Here is a 19,118-nt window from a genome sequence, read left to right as displayed (position 1 = left end):
TAAAAGTGAAATTGTGTTCCCGCACAAAGACTACAGAGGTCTGGGCTTTAGTTGACTCTGGGTGTTCCAGGTGTTTAATTCACCCTGATCTGGTTGCTGCTTTGGACCTGCCTAGTTTCCCTCTCCAGCAGCCTTTGATCTTCACACAGTTGGAGGGTTCAGCAGCGGTGGGGGGGGGGCGGCGGCAACCCATTTCACTGGAACTGTGGCAATGCAAATGGGCAGCCACCGTGAGACTTTGAAATTCATTGTAGCACCTGTTGGCAATCCCTTGGTAATCCTGGGGATCCCCTGGTTGACCTATCGAAGCCCCTATATAAACTGGGAGCACAGAACTGTGACTTTTAAAGATGGATTTTACCAAGCTCCTGCAGCAGAGATAGTTGCACATGCGGGGGTTGGAAGGGAAGCGATCGCCACGCCACGCCCTGACTTGCCACACTTAGAAGGCTTGCCTGCTCAATACCAAGAATTTGCAGATGTATCTGGGGAGATGGAAGCAGAGCAGTTACCCCCCCCCCCGGAAAACTGACTGTGCAATAGAGTTGGTCCCCAATACTCAATTGCCCAAGCCAAAAATTTATCCAATGACTCAGAAGGAGCTCGAGGCATTACGGGACTTCATTGACAAAAATCTGTCAAGGGGGTTTATTGAACCTGCTAATTCCCCAGTTGGGGCTCCTGTGTTATTCCAGGAAAAGAAAGATGGCACGCTTCGACTCTGTATGGACTATCACGGGTTAAATTGCATCTCTATTGTCAACAAGTACCCTCTGCCCCTCATGAAGGACATGTTAGCTCATTTGGCAAAGGGCAAGATTTTTTCCAAGCTCGATCTTCGCGAAGCCTACTTCCGCATTCGCATAAAAGCTGGGGATAAGTGGAAAACTGCTTTTAATTGCCCACTAGGATCATTTCAGTACAAAATCCTCCCTTTTGGGTTGGCAGGGGCGCCCGGAGTCTTCATGCAATTGATTAATGAAGTATTACATGATTATTTGTTTAAAGGGGTCCTGGTTTATTTAGACGATGTTCTAATTTACACTGAAACCGAGGAGGAACATGAATGCCTCCTCAGACAGGTGTTACACAAACTTAGAGATGCCAAACTCTATGCCAAACTTTCCAAATGTGAGTTTCACAAAACCCAACTTGACTATCTGGGCTATCAAGTGTCTGACCAGGGTATACAAATGGACCCTGCAAAAATTCAGGTGATTCTAAGTTGGGAAAATCCCCGTACCTGGAGGCAATTACAAAGTTTCCTAGGGTTCAGTAATTTCTATCGGCAATTTATCCAGGGGTTCGCTGAGATTGCTCTGCCCCTCACTGATTTACTCCATACCAAGGGCTTGGGGGAGCCACGCAAAGTGAAAAACCCTGGGGCAGTGCTGAAGTGGACACCTGAATGCCAGGCAGCATTTGAGAAATTAAAAACCCTTTTCACTGCTGAGCCTATTCTACAGCACCCTGATCTTGAACGCCCCTTTGTGGTCCAAGTTGATGCTTCTGACTCCTCTATTGGGCTATTTTGTTACAAAGGGATTTAGAAAATCACTTAAAACCCTGTGCTTATCTGTCCAGGAAATTCTCTGAAACAGAACGCCGTTGGCATGTTTGGGAAAAGGAGGCGTTTGCTGTAAAAGCAACTTTAGAAACCTGGCACCATCTCCTTGAAAGTGCTAAATGCCCTTTCGAGGTTTGGACCGATTACAGGAATTTGGAAGCCCTCCACACCCCATGATGTCTCAGCCCTAAACAGATTCGCTGGGCTCAGTTTTTCAGTCGCTTTAACTTCTAGTTAAAATTTATTCCGGGAAAGAAAAACTTTCTGGCCGATGCTTTGTCACGTTTACCTCAGGACCTTGACCAGGTAGCAGATGTGGTTGGGACTGTTCTCACTGAACCACAACTGGGCTTGGTTGCGGTCACTCGGAGCCAGACCAGTGCGAAGGTGGCCCTGCCCCCAGCCCAGTCTGGGAAGCGGAAAGTGCAAGTTCCTTGTCAGTTACCGAAGGACTTTCTCCAGGCACTGAAATCTGACACTTGGTTGCTAGCTAATAGAGACAATATTTCTTTTGAAAACAGTCTGGCGTGGGTGGAACACTGCCTTTATGTGCCTGAAACTTTAAGAGCTGATGTTTTGCAGTGTTCCCATGATGATAAACTTGCTGGGCACTTTGGTTTTGTCAAAACCTTGCATTTGGTTCGTCGTCAATTTTGGTGGCCGACCTTAAGACATGATGTAAAAGACTATGTTGCTTCCTGTCCTGTTTGTGCCATGTCAAAATGAAAAGGGGGGAAACCACAGGGACTTCTACAGCCTGTGGCCTGCCCATCCCACCCCTGGGATGATATTTCTATGGATTTCATTGTGGACCTATCTCCCAGTCAGAAGAAAACTGTCATTTGGGTTGTAAAAGATTTTTTCTCTAAACAAGCTCATTTCATTCCATGTGCATCCATCCCGTCAGCCCCACAATTGGTGCGCCTATTTCTCCACCAAATCTAGCACCTCCACGGTAGCCCCTCCCATTTGATCTCTGACCGCGGCACACAGTTTACTTCCCAATTTTGGAAATCATTTTAAAATTGATTGGAACTAAACGAGCACTGTCCACATCGTCCCATCCTCAGACTGATGGTTCTACTGAGATTTTAAACTCCACTCTTGAACAGTTTCTTAGAGCATACATTAACTACCATCAGGACGATCGGGTGGACTTATTACCTTTTGCTGAAGTTGCTTACAACAATGCTGTGCATCAAAGTACCGGACAAACCCCTTTTCATGTGGTTTCTGGTCATGACTTTGTTCCCATCCCTGAACTGCCACAGCCCCCTTCCCAAACATGTTCTGTGTCTGACTGGGCTGTTAAACTGTCTGATTCCTGGCCAGTAATTCAACAGGCTTTAGCTGACGCCCAGGCTGCTTACAAATCTCAAGCTGATAAGCATCGCTCTTTACAACACAACTTCAAAGTTGGGGATCAGGTGTATCTATCTACTAAATTTATCAAATCGCCACAACCCTCTAAAAAACTTGCTCCCAAATTCATTGGTCCTTTTCCTGTTGTTCATCTTGTCAATCCAGTTACTGTTAAATTGGACCTGCCTCACAATTTGAAACACTTGCACCCTGTTTTCCATTGCAGCTTGCTTAAGCCTGTGCACCACTCTCCGCATTGGCACCCTCAACCTCCTCCTCCTGCTCCAATTATGATTGATGGCCAACAACACTTTGAAGTCAAGGACATCGCTGATTCTCACAAGCTTCGAGGCACCCTGCAGTATCTGGTCTAATGGAAACACTTTCCTCATCCTGAATGGGTGTCTGCCCACCATGTTAACGCTCCTGATTTAGTTAACTGTTTCCACCTTGCTTACCCTTTGAAGCCTGCTCCTTAATGTATTCTTTATTTTGGGGGGGCAGTATGTCATGATCACTGATTCAATGTAGTTTATACATCGTAATGTTTCACATGCCATGGTGCTGACGCACGTTTCTGTTTGGGAGGGAGCTGCTGTGTAACCTTGTACCAAGCTCTGTATGTGAAATCAGTACAATGGAATGTGTTTGGGTTATGTTATCTGTTCAAGGCCTTTTCCCGCACACCATCAGAAACCATTAGGAGCACCTGGGATTGTGAACTTGAGGAGATTCTACGGGGGGAGGGATTTCATTTGCACCAAGGGTTTTTAGTTTGAGTTTGGCGTGCTTTTATCATTCTCAGCTTTCTCTGTGATCCTGCATACTATTCTTTAATAAATCAGATATCTTTGAATTCCTGCTCATGAGTCTGATGGTGTTTTAGAATAGGCAACCATTACAGGTATTACGTACAGTTGATTAAAAAATAATATATAATATATAATAAATATAAAACAAAGATAATGGAAAGTAAAAATAGCTGAAATACACCAAAAATATAAATAGAAATCTGTTAAAAAAACCCTGGAAGGCAAGAAGAAAGTTTATTCCAGTGGTATACTTATTATTATTTATAACTAAGCTAGAAAAATTATTTTATTTTTCTTTTGCACTGAAATAAATATTTATAACATTGTTTCTTTTCATTTCACATTCTAATTTAATCAAATATGTCCCTGAAGCCCAGCATTCAGAATTTCTTGGTGGACATCACATTTCATAGTATTTCATACTATCACATAAATTTCCTAGGGCTGTGCGAAGAAGCTTCAATTTTCCTCAACAAAGTGATTCACTGCAAAGTCAACCCAATATGCATCATTGAGTTGTTTTGTATCATCTTAGCGCCATAATCAGCAGTTCCAGCAATATATGCAGAATTATTAGACCTACTGAAGGATGCTCAGAAGTGACGGTAAGCAAAATGTGTGCAGTGGTAGGTTGCACTGCTTCCCTATAAGTACCTTCAGAGAGTGTTTGATTTGAAGCATTGTCCAAGCGAAGTGGAACTTTAAAGCATTGCTCAGTTCCATTGTTTTGTTTGGCTAAACATTAATTTCCCAGTGCCATGCTCCCCCACCCCCACCCCATCCCCCCATTTTAAGACTATTAGAACAACTGTATTAATCAGTGTGTTTCAAGAAGTGGACATATTAACAAAGCTGTTTTTTTCTATTGTCATAAATGTGTGTGTTTTTCCATGAAAAATAAAGGGTGCAACTTCAATAGCTGTTGGAAGTATGACTCCCTATGATAGATAGATAGATGATAGTTAGATGATAGATGATAGATTTTTCCAGAATTTATCTGTTGCCCTACAGCTAAGAATGTTCAGACAATCTATACATACAGCCAGCTACCAGCAACTAACTGATCTTCATCTTCTACAGGTTGCTAATCTGTCATTGTGGTTCTCTGAGTTGTCAACTATGTATTCATATATACATAGAAACAGTTTTCTGTGTATACGGAATCCAGTCTGGCGCCCTCCTGTTGCAGAGAAATAACTTTGGCAGGAAGCTCCTGTTCCCATATACATCTTAATTAATTGTGGCTGCGATAGCAACATGCAAGGCCAAAGTCCTGTTAAAATCTAGTGTATTAAGAAAATGTCCCAACATAGTGGAAATGGCCGCAAAAAATAGGAGGCAAACAATATTCTGATTCAGATGAGAATCACTATCACCTTCAGGATCAATGTATTGCATCAGAAGACATGGAATTAGTCTGGATTGATAAACTGAGGAGTGCTGTGGAAACTGAGTTAGGTAGTAACTGCCAGTCCAGAGAACGGTCTTCACAGACATTGAATCTGCTGCTGAGTCTATTATAAGAACATTCAAAGCCAGCAAAACTTTTGTTAAGTCTGCTTAGATACAGCAACATATTATAACAAGGTGGCCCTCACCCAAGTACAACAAGCAGAAAGAGTACCCTCACATACAGCAGTTGCAAAAAGGTGCTGGCTGACATAAAGGAGGATAGGAAAACTGCACAGAAAGTTAATTTGTTGCTTCTGTCTTCTTTGATGATGACATAAGATAAATGTCTATGCCTGAGCTGACTTTTTCAAGAAAGGGATCAGATGGACTGAGACAAATAGAGGGAGCAAGAGCAAAAAACTGACAAATAAAAAATAAATAAATAGCAGGGCCCAAATGGTATACATCTGAGGATTCTTATAAATGTGAGATTGCTGATCTTCCAATAAAAATATGCAACTTTACTTTAAAATCAGCATCTCTTCCTGAGATTATCTGAAAATAATCAATGTAACTACAGTTACTTTGAGATCTAGAAGAGTCACAGGAATTTATGTCCCATTAACTTAATGTCCATTCTGAGTAAAATGGTACAATGTATTATTAAAGAATATAATCAAACATGCAAAAGCCTTGTTGAAAAGGAACCAATATAATTTCTGCAAGAATACTTTTTGTTTCACTAATCTTCTAAGCTTTTTGGAATCTGAAAACTATACTTCAAAAAACCTTTCACAGATTACCTCATCAACATTTTTTGAATGAACTTACAGGACAAGTACCTGTCCTGTCATGGACTAGTAACTGGCTAATGAATAGGGGAAAAAAGAGGAATAATTCAATAATTTTAAAACTGGACAGATATTCAAAACAAAGTGCTCCACAGATTAATTTAAGTACACAGAGTGATACTTTTAATTTATTAATAAACAATCTGGACTTAGGGTAAGGTGTTCAGGTTTATTGATGATATCAAATTTCTCAAGATAATAAAATTTTAAAAATTTCTCAAAATTTAAAAAATAGATTGCAAAGACCTCCAACATGACCTCTACGTGGGTTTCAAATGGCAAATACATTTCAATAAAGAAAGTACAATATGATGCACATTGGTGCAAAAGAATCAGAACTTCACATATACATTGATGAGACCTGAACTGGTTCAAAAAAGAATCTTGGCATCATGGTGGGCAGTTCAGTTGTACATCTGTTATAAAAGGGCAAATTCCATGCTTGGGATCATTAGGAAGGGAATTTAAAATAAAACTACCAGTTTAGCAATACCACATTGTGTTACATATAGTTCTGGTCACCACATCTCAAAAATGATATTACCGTAAAGAATTGGAGAAGGTACAGAAAGACACTCAAAATGGTTAGAGGTCTATAATAGTTCCCCTATGAGAAAAGATGACAGATCCTGGACTTTTTCACTTAGTACAAAGCTAGGTAAGGAAAGACCTGATAGATATATAAAGTCATACACTAAAACCAAGGTGATTCAAAAGCAAATAAAAGGAAGAACTTCTTTGCACAGCAAATAGCTAAAACATGGAATTTGCTGCCATCAGAGGTGATGAAGGCTACCAATTCAGTTGGTTTTAAAAGGGGACTGGAAAAATGCACGGAAGAGCCAAGTATAAACAGTTTCTTGTCTTGATGAGTATTTACTGCAGCTGGAACCATAGGCTGAATACTTTAAATATGGGAAGCAACAGTGGAAGAGGACTCCTGCCCTCTTGGCTGTGCTTATGAGCTTTGTGAATGCATGTGGTTAGCCACCCTGGCATACAGAACACTGAACTAGATGAATTATTTGCCTAAACCAGCAAGCTTCTTCAGATATTCCATTATTCTTTTATTTTTTTTCCCGTTGATAAGAAACAAACAATGCAAAACAGAAAACTAAAAAAAAAACAGCAACCCCCCCCCCACCAGCATCATTCTGCTGTAGAAGATTCCTGAGCAGGGGTCTGAGCAGCTAAAGAACCCAGGGCCACAACTAAGGGGGGGCAACCGGGGCATGTGTCCCGGGTGCTGTGCTGGTGGGGCACCAAAATGAGCGCTGGGGCGCCAAAATGAGCGCTGGGGCACCAAAATGAGTGCTGGGGTGCCAAAATGGGCACAGTATCTACGTTTGCCCCGGGTGACACAGACCCTAGTTGCGGCCCTGAAAGAACCCACACATATAATGAAGATAGACCTCAAAGAATCAACTCAGTGTCTGTTTATATATGAGCTGAAATATAGAGCAACCTTTTAGCCCATTTATTTATTTATTTATTTATTTGCTGCACACCATCTTTTTTGTTCAGTGCTGTCAAAACTGTGTACAATACATCTAAAAATAAAAGACTAGAGATGCACTGTGTAAATAAGTAAAAATGTCAAACCCACAAAAATCTAAAACCAACAATAAGTTTTTTAAAAAAAAAATTAAAACAAAATTAGAGATTTCTTGGCAGAATATCAGAAAAATTCCATCTAGCTTTTCTCCCAAAAAGATTTATTTTGGTGAAGTTGGATAATCTATATACTAATTCAGGGCCGCAACTAGGGTCTGTGTCACCTGAGGCAAACACGGATTCTGCGTCCATTTTGGCACCCCCCCAGCACTCATTTTGGCACCCCCCGAGCTCATTTTGGTGCCCCACCAGCACGGTACCCAGGGCACATGCCCCAGTTGCCCCCCCCCCCAGTTGCAGCCCTGTGCTAATTGCACACACTTAATTGGCAAGATATGGAAGGTCACATTTTACCTTTCCCTGAAAATACAGATGCAATTTGTTTAAGGCCAGGATCAGAAATGGCTTCTTCATCTCTTTCTTCAGTTTCTTGCTTTTTGAGATAATCATTTACTGCGCACAAGACTAAATCCTGCAGTGTGAGGATCAGGGTCCCTTCACTGTTATATAGTTTACAAGCGGTCCTGCTAAGTTCAAGACGTCTCGTACATAATGAAAGCAACTACAAAAAGGAAAATATATATATACATACATATTTCAAATACATAATTACCAATATATAAGAAGATACGATCATACTGTAATCCTCATTTTGTTATTTTTTTTAAAGAAGTCGCTATATTATATTTGCATTCTGCTGTTTCTTTAAGATTCTAGCGGGCATAAATCAGTTGTGCTTGCATGATTGACTAGCCCCTAATATAATTTTCCTTTCCTAAATCTTCACTGGATTTCCCACTTAACATATAAATCTCTGCTTTTCAGGATATGTACTGCCTGCAAATGCTTGCAAGTTCATTAGGTGATCACTCTGCATATTGATAATTAAACATACATTCAAGTAATATCACAAGCCTTCAGGACCTTTACTTCATCGAAGAAACAAGCCTTCTAATGCTATTCAGGGAAACATTTTGAAATGAGAGAGGGTAAATGTACAAACCTGAGATTATTAACTAATAACCAGACTCTAATTAAACTGTAGAAATATTACTTTTAATGTGTTACCTGCATTGAGGAGGCTCTTCCTCCTCACAATGCTGTTTGCTCATGCTAGATCCATAGCAGTTCTTACACCCCTTGGGTCTGACCTGACATCTACAGGGCAGACGCTTGTAGATTCATAGCATTAGAACATTCCCCCAGCATGTATGAACTTCTGGTATATTTTTTATCATTTTTTCTCAGACTTACTGTTTGTCCTTGTCAATTCAATTACAATCCTCTCTTTGGATTATTGTTACTCACCGTAGGGAATGTGCGAGCAACAATTAGTTGCCCGTTTCGGTATCCATCTCCATTTCTGTATGCAATTATTTTTACTGTTTTTTGCTTTAGAGCTGCAGTTATCTTTTCTGAGATTATCTGCAGGGAGGTTTCAGTTTTTAAGGATGCTAGAACTTCTTCTAAATCATGCAGGGTGGATTCAGCTTTATCAGAGAATAAATCAATCTCCATAGTAAAACAAAACAAAATGTTATCATTACTTTGTTTTTGTTATAATCATAGTGAAGTGAATTTTTAAAAGGTAACTAAATTGAAATAAAATTTAAACTTCAAATATTATACTTTATGACAAAGTGGAGGAAATACAAGATAGATAGACTGAAAAACAGGCAGATGTCATTTACACACATACAACTTACAGAGGATTCAGAGCTGAATTTTTATAAAAACATTATCAGAAGTTACGTATGTATTAAATATTTAAAAGGGTTAGATTAACCACCCTTGATACATAACTACATGATAGATTACTGCAAAAATAATGAGATAACTGAATAGCACAAGTTAAGACATACTGTATGCATCAAAGAAAGTAGTAGAAAATCAATTTGTAGTTGATATTTTCTTAAATGCCATTAAGTAGAACAGGAAGTGAAATGGGCTGGGCTTTTATTGAATAGAAACTCCTGAACTAATGTTAATTGCTAATCTCCCCGGATGTTTAAGATTGCCCACCTTTTTTACACATTCCCTCTCAAAAGAAAAATGCTTCTCCATTATTGTACTAGAATTTCAAATCCTTCTTTCCCAAATAAAATATACAGCTATTAAAAACTGCTGACTCTCCTACCATCTATGCAGTAAATATTCCCATGGCAATTTCTCAAGGTATATAACTGTGTCCCAATTCGATTACTATGAATTAGTATCTACTGTAGTGGCAATCAGTATCTGCATCCCAAGGAGTTATACTGTCAACTATATTGTGTCTTTAAAAAAAAAATTAATGGAATGGTAAGCTTTGGGGGGGGGAGTTTTGTTTTGCTTAACTCAGTACCCTCCTGAATCAAGCTACAATAAATGACAATCATTTAACATACATACATACATACACACACATACACACACACACACACACAAACATGTGTGTGTGTGTTTCTGTGTGTGTAAGTACAAGATTCAGGATTATTAGTCACATTTCCTTTTCTTCTACAGGAAGATTAATTAATAATAATTGTGAGGCATGCCACAATCGTTCCCTATTTGCAGGTAGGAAGGCATGGTTAAGGTCAGGATTTAATCCAAGCATGATTTCAACTCATTTCAGCATTTTCAATATCAGAGTTAAGCACTACAATCTTTAAAAAACTGCTTAAGATGAACATGTTCCCTAGCAAATGCAGCATAACTTTCCTTTCAAAATAAATACAAAACCTGTGACGATGATCTGGATTCATAACTAGCCCAAAGAAAATAGTCACTATTAAAGCCAGAAAAAAATGGTATTTAATTTTTATTTATTTCTTTACCCAATTTAAATAGCCACCCCTCTCCCAAAACAAGCGACTCATTATAATGTTGATGTTCAAGTACAAATACTTCACTATTTGAAAACCATCTAAAAGATAAAGTTATAATATGGTCAGTCATCTGTTTATGTCCAATATATATATGTGATAGGCTTCACCAACCTTGTTAACATCAACACATTTAAAAGGACAAATGGATAAATGATTTCTCTCCTGGAACCCAGAGGCACAGGAAAATATAGTACCAGGGAACAATTTTTTCAGTTCTTTCTTTCCTCTGATTGTCCTTCCACAAGCCAAACATATCATTATTTTCTTCTTTCCACATGGTGAGAGAAAATAGTAACCCTATTTTTAAAAAATAGTCAAAATAGTTTTAAATTAAATAGAATAATCTTTTAAGTTTTGCATATTTATTTTTTAAAATATCAAATATTTCAAATTTAGTTTTCACAATTTCCTGTTTTTTTTAATTGTGTGTATATTAGTAAGATTCTGTAATCTGAGCTGATAGTAGAATATTTTAAAACTATATATTTATGAAACAAAGCATGCTGTAACTTTTAGATCTCTACTTTAGCTTGATTAGGCAACGTAACAGTCTACTTCTCTGAATTTTGTGTTGCACTTTTGATTCAAAAATATAACAAAATGCATCTGAATATGTATATTAGAAGATTAAATATATTTAGAAAAGAATTTTAAAAGAATTTTTAGAAATGACTACTTTGTTGGAAAATGCTTTCAAGGGGCATTCTACATCTGAATTTTGTTTAAATGTCTGTATAGTTAAAAATATTTTTAAAGAAAAGCAGATTAATGCAGAACTAGAATGGAATATAAATAATGTTTCATATTTACAAGCAATTGTGTATGAGTCATGGTACTTTTATCTAGAGTTTTTAAAAGAATATTAAAAGAATATTTGATAAATCATCTCATTATTATCCATCTTAGTGGAGTTAAATGTTTCTTTTCCTTCACTGAGAACAAATAATACTTACTGGTTGATCAATTTTCTCTGTCTTGGCCACAGTAAATGTGCAAATAGAAGCATAGTTTGCTGCTGTGATTTCTTGATCCAATATTGTGCTGTAAAAGGCATTAAAAACTTTTCTTTCTGTGAAATTCCACTTTTGGTTGGCAGCTCCATATTTATGTTGTTTGTATTTCTGTCAAAACATAAAATATTAATCCTGCTTTTCTTTTTCAATAATTTTCAGCTGGTATTTGCCTCTTTATCTTAGTTACAATGTCAGCAATGGTACCTGCTTCCAGACTTCCAGGGGATGTATGGCGAACTCTGTGAAAGTGGAGCTGACAACCACGGCAAAGACCAAGGAACTAGAGAGTAGACTGGTTCCTTGGAACCTCTCTGGATAAGAGGACGGGAGATCACCCACATGTGCTCTGGATGGCTGCTCCTCATGAGGAGACTGCAGGACAGTGGTTTTCCACAGGTTTGAGTGCTGGGAGATGACGGGATCAGCTATCTTTCTCACAGTTGTGGCAGAGCCATTTGAAGGACATTAAGTTCATAAACCTCACCTTCTAATCACTTTTGGAAATTGCCTATTAACTATCTTAAAGCTATTAGAGACCTTCGAAATGACAAGTTTGAAAAGTCTCCATTGGGTGAGTTTATCTTCAACTCTGAACAAACAAAAAATTAATTACATGCTTAAGAACTTAAAGAATTTGAAATAAACAGCCAAAAGCTAAATAAGATTTTGATCTAAGAAAGTTATAAATGGATTAAGGATCCAGATAAATTTGGAATATTGACTTTTACTATAAGATTTTGGAATTAACTATAAAAAATAAACCTTCTGTGCTGCTATGTATGTTTTATAACACTTGGACTATTGTGCATTGTAGGGACCTGACTGAATCCAGAAACAATATGAATTTTTATAATAGAGAAAAACCTTATGAAAAATAAAATTAAATAAAAGAGAAAGGACTGAAATATTAAAGATGGACTTTCCATCAAACATTGAACACACAAATAAGCTCTGCATTGTTTACTGTGTGCAAATTTGGAGCAGTAAATCCAGAAACAGAGGTTTTCAGAATATGCTGTAGAATATTTCTCAGCCATTACTGTAATAACATGTGATCGGATGATGGGAATCTATCTGGAATTAAATAAGGGCAAAATTCTGTCATAGTCTCTCCAATCAGTCATCTGGACAAGGAGCAGTCATTGGTGTAAAAAGTATGAGGGGTCAGTGGGGTGGCAGCAAGCAAGGACTGTCCAGACAAAAAGGAGAACAAAGAAGAACTGATAGCAAGTTGAAATTATAGAAGATGGTCTGCAGGGATACAAAGACTTTCATAGCAATCTTAAAAGAAAGCTGAAACTAATTTCTCATTTCAGCTCACAGAGCATGAGAGTAATTTAACATGCTATTTATTAGAGAAGTAAACAATTTAGGGGACTAGTATTTCTTATGTTTAGTCCAAAACATCTGGAGAACATGAAGTTGCTTAACCCAGCTACTGAATTATAAGAATATAGGAATGTTTATACTTCTATAGTTCATATATAATTGTAATTTGTGGATTTAAAATAATAATAATTTGTTACATTCAGTGATAACACTTAAATCTATAATAACACATGATACTTACCTGAAGGATAACAGGACACCCTTGTATTTCCAGTGGAAATTTTGGATATCCATTCAGTATAGTGGGCAATGATACCGCAAGCACTAGATCTGGATCAATTACAAGATGAAAGGACCTAGAAAAAAAAAGTTGGAGGCTGAAATAATAAAGGATTATTTAAAATAATGACATTTGCATTTATCTTCATTTTATCACAGGGTGCTTTGTATACATCTCAAGAGGTTTATACTGCATCTCCAAAGTTCTGCTAGAGAGTAGGGAAGGGATAACAGCAGCATAATGGAACCTTTTACCCTAATCTAGAACTTGATGCAAGGGGATAACAGGAAAAGGAGATAAATGGATATAAGGATGAAAAAGGAAAAATATATGGTTACTGTAGTTACCTAACCATATATTACTAAAGCATATGGAAAGTAGGAGGTTTTGCCAAAATCTTGACCAAAAAAGTAGTTATTTAAAATGAAAATGTAAGACTTCGGTAATTATAGGTTATATGATTTTGGCTGTTTTTTAAAAAAAACATTTTTCTGGGCTTTCATTCTGAGAGATTTCAGATAACTTCAGAATTAACTTGAAGAAGAAACACGCCACAAGTATTATTCAAGAACACATCAAATGGAAAAGTGTCCAAGCTTGACTGAAGGTCCTTCTGGGAATAATGCAATCCTTGAACTTCCATCATATTTCTAATACATAGAAATGTACCTGCTTTCCTCCTTCCATATCCAATGTTGCTTGATATCATCACACTTCTTTTCCAACAAAACCACGTCAGAGCCAGAATGAAGATCAGTATTCTCTACACCCAGTACAAGATTTGGAAAACTGCAGTTGATGATCTTCCCATTTCTGAATTCAAACTGTTGATGGTGGGCTTTCTGCAGTTCTTCAGGCAGTTTTGGTTGATGCCTGAGATCAACAAAAATAAATACCCTGTGCACACTACATTATATTCTAACAGCAACAAAGTATAAAGCAAACCAAATGTGTGAAATCAAAAATAAATAAGAATTCAAAGGAACTGGGCACAGATGTTGGAAAATTGGATGGCTGATTATATGAAGATGTGGAATGAAAAGCCTAAAACTAGACAGACTGAATCTGTCTTTCCTTTGGATTTCTGCATCAAGCTCAGTGACCCAAATGGCCGTTTCCAACACTACGATCTTGAGAAAAGCATAAATTTATTGACTGAATCTTATAAAACAGTTTTCTAAACAGCTGGCAGGAGTAAATGCCATCTTTCTGGGGGTGATATTATGTTCCACCATGTTTATATGAAATGTAGCAACTAAGAAAGATGTTTGGATACAGGCCCAAAGTCTTTCCAGCTTGCTTTGATTTTTAAAATAATTACACTAGGACATACTGTTCTATACAAAGTAAATAAAGCTCATAAGATATGTGACAGTGAGCTGGCAAAAAAATAAGGAAGACCTCCTCAAACTCTTGTGAAACGTGAAATCAATGGAATGCTAAATAGATTACGTCACATTACATGTTCACTGTTCCTTTAGACAATTATTGGATTTTCACACAATTTTCTTTCCCTTATTGTCTTTTACAAGCCTATGTCCAATGATTTTTTTTTTCATTTTAAGATATTATAATGTTCACATTTTCTTAGTGCATCAGAACCTGGTAGTGGTAGAGCTCTTAAAAATTATTAAAGGAGTATTAAGAATCTGAAGTTGAGAGATCTACAGAAAGCAACCGTATCTCCTACTTCAAAATAAGATAAAGCTGTATCTCTTGTCCATCAGACTTAGAAAACAGGGAGTGGGGAGAGAGATGGATTTTTTCTTTTGTTTGATTTAACATTTGTCAGAAATATAATGGACTAATCTCTATCTCAGCATGCTGATAATTCAAGTGTTCAGACTTATCTTAGTGCCATCTGTGTGTTTACATAACATGGCACTAAGATAAACATCTATGTGTTTATATAGATGGCACTAAGATAATATGTATTTATTAAAATATCTGCTCAGAGTAGTGGTAGAATAAAGTACTAGATTTTTGCCTAATTCTAATTATGTAGTGAATGTCTTAACTGCTTATTCAAAAGATTTAATTTTCACTCGAATTTGTTGCATCAGAGTAGAACTGAAACTTTGTATTAAGCACTTAACCTTCAACCTGACACTATCAATTTAAGTGAATTAGTATCAACTTAGAGCATAGTATTATTTTAATATAATCTGAGCAAGTTTGATATAAGGAAAATCATACCAGAAACACTGTTTTGGATGATGTTCTCTTATTAAAACATGGTACCCTCATAATTGTAATATGTGCAATTTTTAAAATGTTGCAATAATAAAAAGAAACAAAATTAATAAAATTAATTCACCATGCACAAATATAAATAACTGACCTGTATTTTTTATATAACTCTGCATCTTCAAAGAACTGCTCATCTTTTTCCTTCTGAAAGTTGCAGTCCTCATCAAAATCAAAGGAACCTTTCTGCCAGATATATTTTGTAGGTTTATAATATGCTTCTGCTTTAAGATGTGACCTTATGTGTGAATTTCTGGAAAGATATAAAAGTCCATTAAGCGTTACTCTGGTGGTTGAGGTGGTATACCTGACAAATAAATAAATAAATAATAAAATTCATAGCATTAATACTTATTACCAGTGAATGTTTTTCATAGAGATTTGAATCTTTGATTAAAACTGAGTTTCGCAAGGAGCATAACAGGTTAAAGCACTACAGTGTTTATTTTAGTATGAATCAGAATTTGAGTTTCATAAACATTTGGACTGAAACATTTAATTAGGTGCCTTAAATCCACTGAGATGACTGACAAATAAACTATATGGGAGACTATGGCCAATGTGATTTATATAACAGTGTCATGTTCGCCGTTTCAATGTGTTTGATACATTGTAACGTTTCGCATGTCATTAGCTGGATGCGTGTTTCATCTTTGATGGGAGGATGGGAGTGGTTTATCTCTTGGCTGTGATTTTGGAATGTATTTGGGTTATCTCTTGTGTTCAAGGTTACTTTCCCAGGCTAGCAGGTCTGACGATTACCAGCACCTGGGACGGGCGGCGCTGCTGGTAGGGAGGCGGGGTATGTTTGCAACGGGGGTTTTAAGTTTGTATTTGGCACGCTTTTGCTCATTCTCAGCTTTCTCTGTATTTGTCCTAAGTTCCCTAATAAATCAGATTTCATTTAGCAACCTCTTGTGAGTCTGAGTATTTGGGCTGGGCAACCATTACAAACAGATCTAAGGACGGTGTAATAGCCAATACTTACTCATTTTATAGTTTCTAAGACTATCAACGATAGGATTCAGTGAGCAGAATTACAGTATAAACCTACATGCTTTCATTCTGTCTTGCATAAAGCACTAGCTATTACTCCTATATTTTAGAAAGAAAACAAGGGTAGAACTGAAAATAGAAGGCAAAAAGAAGGGAGAGAACCTCAGAAAAGGGCTAAGACACTTTTTATTTTAGTAAACCCAATTCCTTACAGCTAAAAACAATGGTGGTGTATCTTAAAATGAGAAATCTTTGTGATGCGTATACCATCATAGCCTATTTTTACTTCATAGAAGGGTTAAGGGTTATTCTCATTACCGAGGACAGAGGAGAGGAAAAAAATGTTGAAAATAGTGGGGTGAAGTGAAATTGAACCAATAACAATAATGGAGATAAGCATAATAATGGTTTTGTTGTTTATTCGTTTAGTCGCTTCCGACTCTTCGTGACTTCATGGACCAGCCCACGCCAGAGCTTCCTGTCGGTCGTCAACACCCCCAGCTCCCCCAGGGACGAGTCCGTCACCTCTAGAATATCATCCATCCATCTTGCCCTTGGTCGGCCCCTCTTCCTTTTGCCTTCCACTCTCCCTAGCATCAGCATCTTCTCCAGGGTGTCCTGTCTTCTCATTATGTGGCCAAAGTATTTCAGTTTTGCCTTTAATATCACTCCCTCAAGTGAGCAGTCTGGCTTGATTTCCTGGAGGATGGACTGGTTGGATCTTCTTGCAGTCCAAGGCACTCTCAGAATTTTCCTCCAACACCACAGTTCAAAAGCATCGATCTTCCTTCGCTCAGCCTTCCTTATGGTCCAGCTCTCGCAGCCATATGTTACTACAGGGAACACCATTGCTTTAACTATGCGGGCCTTTGTTGTCAGTGTGATGTCTCTGCTCTTAACTATTTTATCGAGATTTGTCATTGCTCTTCTTCCAAGGATTAAGCGTCTTCTGATTTCCTGACTGCAGTCAGCATCTGCAGTAATCTTTGCACCTAGGAATACAAAGTCTTTCACTGCTTCTACATTTTCTCCCTCTATTTGCCAGTTATCAATCAAGCTGGTTGCCATAATCTTGGTTTTTTTGAGGTTTAGCTGCAAACCAGCTTTTGCACTTTCTTCTTTCACCTTCATCATAAGGCTCCTCAGTTCCTCTTCACTTTCAGCCATCAAAGTGGTATCATCTGCATATCTGAGATTGTTAATGCTTCTTCCAGAGATTTTAACTCCAGCCTTGGATTCCTCAAGGCCAGCTTGTCGCATGATGTGTTCTGCATACAAGTTGAATAGGTAGGGTGAGAGTATACAGCCCTGCCGTACTCCTTTCCCAATCTTAAACCAGTCTGTTGTTCCGTGGTCTGTTCTTACTGTTGCTACTTGGTCGTTATACAGATTCTTCAGGAGGCAGACAAGATGACTTGGTATCCCCATACCACTAAGAACTTGTCACAATTTGTTATGGTCCACACAGTCAAAGGCTTTAGAATAGTCAATAAAACAGAAATAGATGTTTTTCTGAAACTCCCTGGCTTTTTCCATTATCCAGCGGATATTGGCAATTTGGTCTCTAGTTCCTCTGCCTTTTCTAAACCCAGCTTGTACGTCTGGCAATTCTCGCTCCATGAACTGCTGAAGTCTACCTTGCAGGATCTTGAGCATTACCTTACTGGCATGTGAAATGAGTGCCACTGTTCGATAGTTTGAACATTCTTTAGTGTTTCCCTTTTTTGGTATGGGGATATAAGTTGATTTTTTCCAGTCTGATGGCCATTCTTGTGTTTTCCAAATTTGCTGGCATATAGCATGCATTACCTTGACAGCATCATCTTGCAAGATTTTGAACAGTTCAGCTGGGATGCCGTCGTCTCCTGTTGCCTTGTTATTAGCAATGCTTCTTAAGGCCCACTCAACCTCACTCTTCAGGATGTCTGGCTCTAGCTCACTGACCACACTGTCAAAGCTATCCCCGATATTGTTATCCTTCCTATACAGGTTTTCTGTATATTCTTGCCACCTTTTCTTGATCTCTTCTTCTTCTGTTAGGTCCTTGCCATCTTTGTTTTTGATCATACCCATTTTTGCCTGGAATTTACCTCCAATGTTTCTAATTTTCTGGAAGAGGTCTCTTGTCCTTCCTATTCTATTGTCTTCTTCCACTTCCGCGCATTGCTTGTTTAAAAATAATTCCTTATCTCTTCTGACTAACCTCTGGAATTTTGCATTTAATTGGGCATATCTCCCCCTATCACTGTTGCCTTTTGCTTTCCTTCTTTCTTGGGCTACTTCTAGTGTCTCAGCAGACAGCCATTTTGCCTTCTTGGTTTTCTCTTTCTTTGGGATGTATTTTGTTGCCGCCTCCTGAACAATGCTGCCAACTTCTGTCCAGAGTTCTTCCGGGACCCTATCTACTAAGTCCAGTCCCTTAAATCTATTCTTCACCTCCACTGCATATTCCTTAGGAATATTAGTGAGCTCATATCTAGCTGATCTGTGGGTCTTCCCTAATCTCTTTAGTCTGATCCTAAATTGTGCAAGAAGAAGTTCGTGATCTGAACTACAGTCAGCTCCAGGCCTTGTTTTTACCGACTGTACAGATGTCCGCCACCTTTGGCTGCAAAGGATGTAATCAATCTGATTTCGGTGTTGTCCATCTGGTGAAGTCCATGTATAAAGCCGTCTCTTAGGTTGTTGGAAGAGAGTGTTTGTTATGCAGAGTGAATTGTCTTGGCAAAATTCTATCAGCCTGTGTCCTGCTTCGTTTTGTTCTCCCAGGCCATACTTACCTGTAATT

The 19,118-nt window shown here is 38.0% G+C and overlaps 1 protein-coding gene across 1 annotated transcript in view; it reads right to left on the bottom strand.

Annotated features, from left to right (window-relative positions):
- Positions 1 to 19,118, bottom strand: part of DCDC1 (doublecortin domain containing 1) — a 337,965-nt gene that overhangs the window by 20,038 nt on the left and 298,809 nt on the right. The window contains exons 25-31 of the mRNA XM_063318002.1: positions 15,429 to 15,587; positions 13,757 to 13,960; positions 13,049 to 13,163; positions 11,419 to 11,586; positions 10,577 to 10,762; positions 8,907 to 9,110; positions 7,953 to 8,160 (exon numbers count right to left, since the gene is read on the bottom strand). Of these exons, the coding sequence (XP_063174072.1) occupies positions 7,953 to 8,160; positions 8,907 to 9,110; positions 10,577 to 10,762; positions 11,419 to 11,586; positions 13,049 to 13,163; positions 13,757 to 13,960; positions 15,429 to 15,587 (1,244 nt within the window). The remainder of the gene's footprint in view (positions 1 to 7,952; positions 8,161 to 8,906; positions 9,111 to 10,576; positions 10,763 to 11,418; positions 11,587 to 13,048; positions 13,164 to 13,756; positions 13,961 to 15,428; positions 15,588 to 19,118) is intronic.

Source organism: Candoia aspera, chromosome 1 (assembly GCF_035149785.1).
Source record: "Candoia aspera isolate rCanAsp1 chromosome 1, rCanAsp1.hap2, whole genome shotgun sequence".
In the NCBI taxonomy this organism is placed as follows: domain Eukaryota; kingdom Metazoa; phylum Chordata; class Lepidosauria; order Squamata; family Boidae; genus Candoia; species Candoia aspera.
This window is presented reverse-complemented; position numbering and strand designations above follow the sequence as displayed.